Here is a 12,854-nt window from a genome sequence, read left to right on the forward strand (position 1 = left end):
GGCAAATTAGGGATTAAGTTATGATATTTCCCAACTGTGTAGCTTAGTGTGTGTTCAACCTGTGAACTGTGTAGGGTTGGCAACTGGGGAGACACGCTCTGGCATACTGTAGCCCAGAACTCTGTGAGTAACGATTGTGTAAAGATATGTTCACGAATGATTATTTTCTGAACAACTGAACTGTACTGTTTTCTGAACTGATTACTGTTAATTGAATGAATGTATGTCCTTTATTTCTGAACTGTACTGTGGCATCCTTAGCACCTACTGTTTACTGTTACTGTTACTGTTACAGAGATCTCTGTCGGTTCCCTCGTGGAACCACTACTGTTTACTGACTGATGGCCATCATTACTGTTCGGTCTTTTAAGACCTACTGTTACTGTTATGCTAATGGATGTACCACATATGACTGTTTACTGTACTGAACAACTGAAATACTGATTGAAGTGAACTGTTTTCATTACTGTAAGGACATTCATTCTAAACCCCTTTACGCTTTATGTTATTCACTGGGCTTTAGCTCACTGCTCATATATATATGTAGGTGTACAGGCACCAGACCGCAGCTAGAGGCGTCAGGGTTACTCCAGTCTTGTCAAGCCAGCCTTTGTGCCTCACTGCGAGGTTCCGAGTTGCCATGCTATGGCTTGGGGGTGTTTTGTTTGTTTTCCCCCTTCTGTACTGTTTTACTGTTCTGTATAGACCGAGTGTTACTGTACTGTTACATAGGGTTGAGTCCCTAGTCTGAATGATTGTAAATATTGTGTATACTGTTCTGTACTGTTTGTATATGTATGAATGCATGAAAAATCTTTTTGGCATACAGACTGTCACAGCTCATTGGACATTGTTTAATTACTGTATTGGCTTCCGCCAGGCCCTGTACTCTGTTTTACTGTATTACTGTATCTGCAGGCCTTCGGTAATCTCGGATTACTGGCCGGTTACGGTGCTAAACCCATAGGGCCGGGTTTGGGTCGTGACATAACCTGAATTCTCTATTTGCTCGCCTTCCAGGCGCCAAATGAGATCTCGCATCTGGCTAATCATAACAGGCACAACATAGAAAGTGGATACTAACATCCATGTTTGGTCCTTAACACGACCTCATCTTGGTTATAACCAAGGCAACATACATAGTGGATAATTTAAGCCTCTCTTGGCTCTAAATAAAAAATAAACCACTAGTCTCATCCTTGCTCGCTTCCAAGCCCCGAGGGCAATTGCTCGTGTGAGTGAGCCAATCTTGCCTGCTGACATCATTATCTGCTAATCAGTATGACACAAACCATAATAGTGTCAACATCTTATCATCTCATAACAAATAAGTGATCGATTTTAAAAAATACAACCACAGTTTGCGTAATTCTAGATTCCAAGTATAAGCCTTATCAGCACCTCTTGCGATAAGCATATACAACGGAATCCACTATTTACGCCTCACACGAAGTGGTTCAAGATCACTACCTCTTGCGCAATTACCTCTCTAAAGATATTTTGGTGACCAATCTGCTTCCATTCGAAATGCGCCCAACTAGCGTATTGAATCTTACAAGGGGCAAATTTATATACTATTAGTAAAGCATTCTATCCACAGTCTAATGAGCAAGGTCAATGTCTAAACAACTCAGTTGACCATTTACCAAAGATAACACTTATCATGCCGAACACGCCCACATAGCGTACTTCAGGCTCCCATAACAAAAAAAAAACAAGGAATATAGGCCATCTATTTCTCCCAAAGACAATCTAAGGATTCACTCAATAGCTAAGGCTTTGACTTTTACCGATAGGTAAGTCAATGGGTTTGTAATTTTACATCTAGAATCATTCTAGGATATTCCTTATGTAAGTCATCAAAGACAAACCGGGAATTCTCCTAAAACAATCTCTAAAGATCGTACATCCGAGCATATAAATTACATCACCTATGTCTATCATGTCTAAAATAAAGGATTGCCCACCCTAGGTGGCGACAACCTTATAAATTCCTGGCTTATAATGACTAAGTAAGGAAAAACTTCTTTTGGACCATTGATCATGCCTCAGTGGTCTTCATCGATTATCGTTGGCCTATCATGGCTTGACAAAATCTAAGGACCACTATTTGGATAACTGTTTTAGGCTGTAAAAGATTTATTGGGACTAGCAACCTTTTTGTGCTCCTAACTTTTCACCATAAAAGCAGAAGGTAAATCTCTACGGATCTATTTATCTAATTCTCCAACGAGAAGTTGGGTCACAATGTCCACAAATCAATGTTCCGAACTTATGTCAATCATAGCCTAAGTCGAAATAACCTCACGCCCCAGGAGAAAGTCTTCTCTTGGTCTACAACTTCCTCAATGGTGCGACTTTTCGGTATCTAACGAGCCTTATGCCTCAACAATGACTATCCAAATTACGCATAACTTTAGAACAGTTTCGCGTCATAATGGAAACTCAACCAAATTATAGAAATGGTTAATCCTCAAAGACTTTGTCTTAAACTGCGCAACAATGATCCACTTTCTAAAAACAGGGGACTAGAGCCTTTGGCATTATCCTAGACTCTTTATCATCTTGCGGAGCAATCATGAATGTTTCCTTCTCAATCACCCAGTGATGACGTGGAAAATTTTCACATTCGCTACCACGCAACTAAGAATGTAGAGTATTCTTCTCTAATAGAGTAATCCATTAGTAGGCACATCGCTCCCACTGTCCCTAGGATATTGGAAATTTCTTTCCATTCTCAACTAGGCTACATAAAAGCGCTATGCTTATAATTCTCTATCTTATAGAGTTCCAAAACTCTATTCACGTCACATTTACTAAGAAAACTTTATGTGACTTATTTACACTACCACAAAGCTGCTGTCACGACCCAAACCCGCCCCTATAGGTTTAGCATCGTAACCGGCCAGTAATCCTTGGATTACCGAAGGCCTCTGAACAGATTAACAAGATTAAGGGACTAGCGGAAGCAAATACATAAATATAGTTGTCCAATGAGTTGTGCTGACTTATATGAAACAAAATATTTAAAACTTTATATATATAACCGGTAGTCAACCATACATTATACCCACACAAATTACAGTATTTTAAGTACAACCAACGACATCAAATCAAGTCTTATATAAACAGAAATCATAGAACTTAAACACAGGACGCTTCGGGAATCTCCACGAGAGGCACAATGGTTGGTTGACAACAGAACACAGGTCCAGACAAAAAGCCTTCAGGCTCGGGCTCCAAAATGCTCACCTATACATATATATACACACAATGAGCTAAAACCCAGTGAATAACATTAAGGTAAAGGGGTTAGTGAACGAAATCCAAACATGTCATAGGCGGAAAACAGATCATTGCATACTCATTCTCATATCAGAACATAATAATGGTACATCTCATAGAACACATCACAGAACGTCTTCCGACTAGAGTAATCGGTTCCGGATACCGAATAAACACATATCACCACAATGAAGTGGCTAACGAGATCTCGTAATTACTTGTATGTCATGGACCTGCATTTTCATGCCGTCCCCGATGACTTGGGACTATCTATGGATACCATAATAGATTTCAAACATGGAATATTTGTTCACGAAAACAGATATCATTTCAGAAATCACAGTTTATCATATTTCATTTAGAACATAATTCATATGAACGTATCTTTACGATAATGTTACTCGCAGTGGTTCCAGTAAGCGGTCAATCAATCCTTGAGTCTTGACCTACAATCACAAAATACATAACACAAGCATGTCTTATCATTACACATTCAAGTGGCCATTAAGGCTTAGCTTTCATTACATTGGTTCTCGTTCTTTCGTATCACAATGCTTAAACACACACACTTTTGCAATTCCTTGACTTAGTACATTCATTCCTTAATGTGTTTCTAATCCATAACCTCATTATCAAAGCTTAATTAGGTCTTAGGAATGCCTAAGATGCAATGAGGATGCCGAAACATAAATTGGAACACTTAGTCAAATTTTTTGAAAATAAGGTCTACGCTCAAGCGTGGGTTTCCCCGCTCGAGCGGACATGCAGACAATGAAGCTCCGCTCGAGCGTGACTTTCCCCGCTCGAGCGGATTGTAAACTCTAAAAAGTACTGGATGCAAGGTTTTCACGCTCGACGGGCGCTCGATCCGCGCTCGAGCGTGGTGCATGAATTCAGGGTTCACGCTCGAGCGTGAAAGTCCCCGCTCGAGCGTGGGTCAAATTTCTGGAAAATCTAGATTGACCTCCCAAGCTCAAAACTCGAATTCAACTATCCAAAACACATCTCTTGGGCCCCAAAATTAGAGATAACATAGTAAGCTTGTAAAACATGAAGAATTTAGGATCATTTCATAAAATCATGGCCCAAAGGTTTGCTAAAAGTTCCCAATTTCAGCTTAAACTTCAAGAATGTTTATGAACACAACATGCATGAATTTTTTTTGTATCAAACTTCTCAAAACATGATCAAACACCACAAAACAACTTGAAACTCGATGATCTTCCCTAATTAAGATGAATTTCAAACATGTATGAGAGAATTCTTGGAGTTCATGCTCAATTTATAAGAAAATGTGCATGCATGCATAAATTGCAACTCAAATCTTTATTTTAAGGTCAATATACACATTCAAACTCATAATCTTGAAGAAATTTCATGTTAAATGACTTAGTTACACAATCTAGAGGTTGTAATCTTACCTAGAGTCTTGAATTACTCTTGTTCTAGCACAATCTTGGTGAGCTCAAGTCAAAGCCTTCAATTCTTCTTAAACTCTACCTTTCTCTCTCTAGAATTGCACTTTCTTTCTCTCTAAGATGAATTCTCAGATTTGTGCACTAAGGGAGATGAAAGAAATGAGCTCAAATGAGCTTATTAGGCACTTTATATACCTGTGATGTATTAATACATTAACTAGAGCATTTGGTCTGTCCAAACAAGACTTAATGAATCAGACTGAATCATTTTTTTTTTTAATAAAATTTGCCATATGATTCTAAAAATTCCAAATAACCTATTGATGTAATCAATTCCGGTTTCGGATGCCGATGAGGCTTTTAATTTATATATTAAAGCGGAATTCCAAACAGATATTTCTACAAGTAACAGATAGAAAGCCAACTATCGTGCAAATTACATAATAAACCATAATTTATTTTAATCCTCTCATTAACATCCTTAATTACCGGTTAGTGGCTGATTGTGGATCGGGGTTATTACAGCTGCTTACCTATATGTACATGACCCGGAGGGTTTGCATGACAGCATACAATAATGCGCCACATGACCCTATGTGTTTACAAGACATCATACAATAATGCGCTATAGAACCCTAGGTTTTAACTTCGCAACCTTATGAGAAGTAAAATAAAGATAAGTTGCTTAACGGTTACAGATCGCCCATAGATGGATCTCCGCTAACCCATTACTTAAATGGAGTGTAAAATCTGATATGGAGGGCAATTAGTCAGGGATATAGGCAACAAACTAAAGTGCAATTCCCAATTAGGAAACGTTTTGCGCCATCATCTACATAACATTAACAATATTTAATTCCTTATATCTACTACACTCTTGAGTTGCTGAGTACTAGGAATAATTAATTTTCTAAGCATCAATTTCTCTTCATAGAGCTTTCTAAAAAATATCTCAAATAGATACTCGCCACATTGGTCAAAACTAAAAGCACGAAAGCTCTTATCTAATTGATCTCGACCTCATATGTGCAATGCCAAAAAACATTTCAAAACTTTTTGGCTTATGGGAGATCAAATAGTCTTGACTAAGATACGTATTGTAATCTATAAATGTGTCGAGATTTGGGGCTAGCTATCATACCCTTACACATATCCAGTCACAAATATCATAGTGGACTAAATGCGCCGATACAAATGCCTTTCTGTGGCTTTCCTACTTATTTGTGTGCAACCATTGCGAACAAAGTTACACATTCACATGAGAGCAGGATGTCATAAGCGAGTGGGCTGAGAGGGCCAACTCAAACCATCCATGTTATCTTCTCATTAATGTGATTAAGTATAATAAACCACCAGTTCATAACCAATGTCATAAACTAATTCCAATCATCCTAATGTGTGAGTTCTCGAAGACAAGTTTTAAAGGTTTAGGCCCAATTAGGTAATGACTCACAACTAATTTATATTCACTAGATTATAAAAGGATGTCATAGAGATATCAAGTGCGCCTAAGTCGCAAATTTAACTAGTAAGTGCTAATCCCCTGCACCTTCAAGTCAATTTTATTCTCCATACACTTTACTGCATCTAGTTGAAAGATGACGATACTCCTCTTTCCATCTTTGTTTCTCGCTTCATAGTTACTTGCAATTAATTCTGCTATCCACAAGGAGGAGAGAATAAGCTATTAATCTATGATAGCTCCAGAAATAACTTAAGCGCGAATTAGGCTAAATAGTCTAATTCAACATAATGCTCTCACGAGCCATGCGTCAAATTCTTAGAGTCATAACAACCTTGTCAGCCTTGACCTTTTCATTATTATGCTGCAACGTTTGCGCTTAGTGGTAAACGTTATTCAAAAACATTAGTTTAGCTAAGGAACCATACAAAGAAGCACCTCCTCATGTCTTACACTCAAGTGTGGAAACCGTAAGTGTCCAGACTTAGACAAGTTGACAATGCTAATACATTTTGCAACCACTTGGCGCTAATCTATTCACTTAGTGCTAATAGATTTTTCTGCTACTAAGCGCTAATCTTTTAACTTCAAGTGATACTTTAATGCACACTATTATAGTGCATAAAATTTTGCTCCATCCACTCCCAACAGTTGGATAAATAGCAAAACACTGCTCATACTGGCTACTCATCTTACACTTAATGACTAATTCATTTAAGCTCGCATTTCTTGGATGATGTGACTCTTGAATGTTACTTCATCCAATGATGCAACATCATTACAAGTCAAATTACAAAGTCAATCCGCGCAGCTCAATAGCCAAGATCATATACAGATCTATTGAGGGCTTACTAATTTCATAACTCCAAAACTCGCCAACCAAAACTACGTAGCGTGCCGCTAACCATAGCGCACACATTAGTTTTTATTGTGCCAAACAAGGCAACAAAAACCACGGCGACTTTGAGTCATGTTTCCTTACTTTGGCTCAATTAAGGTTTGACTTAAAGTCTTCAAGACTTTTGTTCATCTAAAGAATATGATTACATTGTTCACATTTGAACATCTCTACTAAGTCTAGGTCAACCAAATTAACTTCCATAGGCTAAGTTAATTTAGAGAGAAATTCCCATTGAGATTAATTTGATTAGCATAATATAATTTTGCCACAAAAATCTAAAATAAATAGTGACAATATTACAAAAGTCGCAAGATCGAAAATCTGCTATACTCATAATCATCTCTTGCGCCACAGGTGACAATTATCCAAAATTTAATTTAATTTATGCGCAAAATATTAGTTTTCAGGAGTAAATCTACAAAGATTTCTCTCAACCGAATAACCTCCCATTGACTATGGCATGTCTAAAAAACATGATAAAATATTCTAATTCCATACAATAGCATCTTAAAGTAGATTCACAATCAACTCATGCTATATTACATTTAATAATGGAATTTAAATAAAAAATAATTAATCATGCTATTCTTATTACAACATATTAGAAACTCTAGGCCAAAAATAACAATATGTTGTATTTAATATTTAGATTATGCCATAACAGAAAGTATATCACTTCTGAAATTTTCTAAAATTTTAAATAATTAATAGACACACATGAAATCATAAATAAATATTTCAAAATTTGAAAAAATGTAATAATTCATACTAGTAAATAGTAGACCATTACAGTGGTCTATAGTAAAAATTTCAGCTCCAGAAACTTAATCATGCAACACTAGAAGCAGAAATAATGAATTATTATTTCAGGAAAAATATTTTTTATTTTCATAAAATTTTGAAAATTTTACAGAAGATAGAAAATATAATTCTGAGTCTAACAGTACCAACCACGCTTAAAACAAAGCTATAAAGAATTACTTATGACCATTTAACGCAATTCTGGATTTAAAAAAAAAAAACAAATAGACCCTTACACCCAGCCATCAAACTAGTCAAGCTGGCGCGCAAAATGGTGCGGCTCGGCTCGGCTCGGTTCGGCTCAGCACACGGCGCGCGCGTGGTAGTGCGTGGAAGCCGCTGACGGTGTCAGATGGCGCATGCGGCCCACGCGCCGCCTTCCAGGGTGTTTTCTGGTCTAATTTCAGTACTGCCGAACTCCATTTTTCAAAATAAAAACATTTATGGTCTCAAAAATGAAATTTAATGAACATAAAAATTAAAGTGTATTACACTCTCAATCTAATGAGAGTGGAAGTGCAGAAACCCTGCACTTCATCTTCCTCATTTGTTAATTTTCATCCATATATCGTGTATATATATTTATATAAAATTATATACATATTTTAATGGATAAAATAAGCATGAAAATATCCATTTTTGCTCTGATACCAATGTAAATCAAAGTATAACACGGTGGGTAAAACATTCAGATCATACCTTAGTTAAAACCTGAAGCGAAGAATCTCGTGGGTGAATCTCGTGGGTAAATCACGTGCTTCAAGAATGCGAACAACGAACCCAACAGTGGAGTGATACCATAATATGAGTGTCACCCACACAAGTCACAATACAAAAAGCTTGATCGTTGTTTTAATGAGAGATAGTCAGTATGAGAAAAACATACGTTGTTTTCATTATACCATATCCCATATATCATATCAGATATATAAGATAAATATATCTTCTATCCATATCAATTGATATGATAGATATAGATATCATGAGTGATTGTCTAAATAAGTTTTGAATTCAAATTCAAACTTACATGGATAATGTTCAAAAGGTTCAAAGGGTCATGCCACATGGACACCCAATTTCTAACATAAGCCAATAAAACAAACCAAATTATTAGAGTTTTAACTTGTTTTTAGTGGATTAAAAATTTGTTTGGGATCGTCCCATACTTGACTTGACTAAGTTATATGCAATATATAAAAAAAAAACTATTTAAGTTTAACTTGTAATCAACTCAATTAAGGTTTGTTTGGATTTTGCTCAAAAAATAAATAAATCAAATGTAAACATATTTTGGAACTTATTAAATTTAAGAAACCTATTGCTCAATCACTCCTCATTTACTATCATTACCATTATAATTTCTTTAGTTCACCATATACGAAATTTCTTAGTCTTTGTAACTCTCATTTGCAATTGATATTCAAGATATTATTAGTAGGGTTGCAAACAAGTCGAACTGAACCGATATTTAGTATATTTGAACTTGTTTATTACGATTTTAACAAGTTCGAGTTTCAGCTCAAACTCAATAAAAATTTAATAAACCGAATTCAAGCCGAGTTGTTTTAGACTTGATTCGAACTTGAGGTTGTTCACTAGGGATGCAAATTTGGCTTGGCCAGCCCGACTTCCCCAGGCCTAGACTCAGGCCGTGCGAGCTCTCGCTAAAACTTTGGCCTGGCAGAGCCGGGCTGGCCCACTTGCGCAAAATTGCGAGGTCTTCGGCTCAGACTTGGGGTGGGCCTAGTCTAGTCCTAACAACTATTTTTTTTAAAATTTCTTTCCAGTAAAATTTTATATTTTTCATAAAAAATGACACTGGGTCTCGGCCAGGCCAGGCCTTGAGCGGGCTAATGGGTTAGACTCCAAAACACACGGCCCAGGCCCAAGATCGTGGACTGGGCTAGGGCTTGAGCCGGGCCACTACAGGAGAGTCGCAGGCTGGTGGGCTGATTTTACACCCCTACTGTTCACGAACCTTAGAAATTATAAATTAATACTTACATATGAGACTAAAATTACAATTGAAACTAATGTTTTGAAAACCAGACGAGTGAGTGAACCGGAAAAGGGACTGAGTAAATGGGTCATTGGTTCAATCGTCGAATCGAAGTGGTCGAATAATTAATAGTATATAATTAAAAATTATAAATAAATAAATATATATAATTACTGAAATAATAAAAAAGTGTTGCATAATATTCACTAATAATATTTAATAAAGCATAATTGATAAAAAAGAAAAAGAAAAAGAAGAAGTTATTAGTTTAAAATAAATTAAAAAAATTTAACATTCCTTCCAAACAAATTGATTGAATGCTAGATTTAATTTTGGAGAAAAATGAAATTTTCAACTCTCCATCCAATCAAATATGATTCAAACAATTTAATTAAATCGCACATTGAATTTTTAGGTTCTCTATGAACAATTTTTTCTTATAAATAGGAATAAACTTTCATAATTTCTTCAAGCTTCTAATGAGACTTCTCTTCATGAGAGGAGACTCTTGAATTAAGAGTTTTTAGTCAAAATTTAAATACATATATATATAATATAAATATAAAAGAAAGAAAAAAGGAAAAGAAGGAAAAAAAAAACCACCAAGTTAGTCGACAATCAGGATCGGTTTGCCAATTTTATTGGTTGAACCATCGATTTTTCTGATTTTTACAAACAAGGTCAGTTTTTGACCTAGTTCAATTTTTGTGGATCATCCGGACCAGAACTAGGTCAAGTCATCGATCGAACCGACTCGTCAGGTCTGGTTCTTAAAACATTGATTGGAATTTAGATTATACAATTATATATAAAATATATATAAGCATACTAAAAGAAAAATCAATATCTTAGCATTCATTTGGCAATGACTTTTTTAGTTGACTTTTTGACTTTTTTGACTTTTTTAGCCTGAGACTTTTTTGTTCATTTTGTATTCTTGATTGGTTTTTTTGGCTTTTGAGCTTTGGAATGGTGAATTTTTTTTTTGTCATTTTGTGATTTTTGACTTTTTGTGATTTTTTGACTTTTTTTTTTTTGTCCTTCTGTGATTATTTAGCCCAACTCATTTACCAAACAACCCCTTATTACATATTAATAAATAAATAACATATTTATCATATTTTTTATATATATTTTTATATTATTTAATATATAGATAATATATTTATTATATTGTTTAAATAAAAATTAAATGAGCCCAATTAACGTGATGTTGTTTGGTTTTGGCTTTTTTAGTTGACGTTTTGGCTGCTTTTACTTTTTTTATCCTAGGACTTTTTTAGTCGTTTAGTATTTTTGTTTGGCTTTTTTAACTTTTTGGCTTTAGAATGACAAAATTGTCCTTAGTATAGAATGATGCTTTTTTGACTTTTTGTTTATATATGGGGTAGTTTGGTACTTTGCAACTTCTTTGTTTTTTTGTGATTTTGTAACTTTTTTTTTGTCTTTTGTGATTATATAGTTTAGAAAGAAAACCAAACAAAGGGGAGTTGAGTCTTAATATGTTTAGATTTATTTATTAAGATTTTAATGAGTTTGAGCTCAAATTCGAAAGCAATAAAAATTTAACGAATCAAGTTCAAACAAACCCTTACTGAACTAAACTCGAACTTATTCACGAACAGTTACATTTATTTGCAGCCCTAATTATATAAGAACATTTTGTTATTTTAAAAATCTTTTATTAGGCCTTATTTGAGAATATACTCTTTTTTAGTAACTTTTTAATTTTTTTTTGACTAAAATATGATATAAAAAAAATTAATATATTTGTGATGACTTTTTAATTTTTTATGAAAAAATATGTAAAATGTAAAGAGAAAAAAATCTTTAATTTTTTGATATAAGTGATTAGCTTTTTAATTTTTTTAATAATTTCTTAACTTTTTAACTAAAAAATTTATTTGCCAAACGAGACCTAAAATTTTCCCTTATCACCACAACTCACCATCTAATATATCAACTAGAAATATTATCCCATCTTATTTAGCATCATAAAAACACACCCAAAAAAAAAAAAAAAAAAAAAAACTAACTAAAACCATCACATGCCCAAAAGTGCAACTTAAGTTTGCATCAATTGACCAAAAGCCAAAAATACAAAAGCATCACATACCATTACACATATAGGGAGATAGATATGTGTCTATATAGTAGAGACTATTGCCACCAACTGGCCTCCCTTAACAGTAAGCAACACACTTCTTCTTGCAGTCAATGGTGCAGCCACCGCCGCCACCGCCGCCGCCATAATTCTTGCCAGAATGGCTGTAGGAGGAGAAGCACTTGGCTGGGCAGCTCAGCTTCTTCTTATAGCATGGACCCTTCTCCTTACACACCACAGTAGGCCTTGTAGTACCACTTTTGGAGTACCCTCCATTCGGGCCCCCATACCCGGATCCATACCCGCCACCACTGATTGGTCCGTTGCCCCACCCGTTTCCAAACCCTGGTATGTTGAAGCCGCCTCCCGGACCCATGAAGGCGCCCAGCCCACCATCGCTGCCATCACCACTGCCACCCTTGTTGGTGGTTGGGTTGTATCCGGTGGGTTCGGGTCGGGTTGCAATGGAGAGGGTGAGTGTGGTGAGAAGAATAGCTATGAGGAAAGTGGTTATGGTTTTCATGGTTTTGGGGTTTTGAGAGAAAGTGCTGTTGTGTTGTGTTTTTTGGGTGAATACTTTTGTTTGTGTTTGTGTTGTGTTGTGGAGTGTGATGAGGTGTTGTGTAGTGGAGTGTGATGAGGTGAAGAGAAAGCGTGAGTGGGAATATTTATAAAGTTGGGAGTGGGGAAAAGTGAGAGAAGCATTTAAGTGAGAGAAAGAGGTGGATGGAAGTTATTAGGCCCATGAGGAGATGCATAGAGTTGTTGGATGCAATTATTGCACATTTATAGTGCTTAGATAGTCAATGAATAACGCGTGTAGAGGTGACTCATCAAATGTATACAGTAATGTTAAGGGTACATAAGATCAAATTCCGAATAAT

General features: G+C 35.7%; 1 protein-coding gene across 1 annotated transcript; it reads right to left on the reverse strand.

Moving 5' to 3' along the window:
* Nucleotides 1–11,823: 11,823 nt before the first annotated feature.
* LOC145798823 (uncharacterized) lies at nucleotides 11,824–12,626 on the reverse strand. Its single transcript, XM_082887884.1, has one exon. It carries the CDS (start codon nucleotides 12,491–12,493, stop codon nucleotides 12,050–12,052), a length of 444 nt encoding a protein of 147 aa, XP_082744010.1. The 5' UTR covers nucleotides 12,494–12,626; the 3' UTR covers nucleotides 11,824–12,049.
* Between the last annotated feature and the right edge of the window lie 228 nt (nucleotides 12,627–12,854).

Source organism: Camellia sinensis, chromosome 9 (genome assembly GCF_055761805.1).
Source record: "Camellia sinensis isolate YWXY chromosome 9, ASM5576180v1, whole genome shotgun sequence".
NCBI classification, from domain to species: Eukaryota; Viridiplantae; Streptophyta; class Magnoliopsida; order Ericales; family Theaceae; genus Camellia; species Camellia sinensis.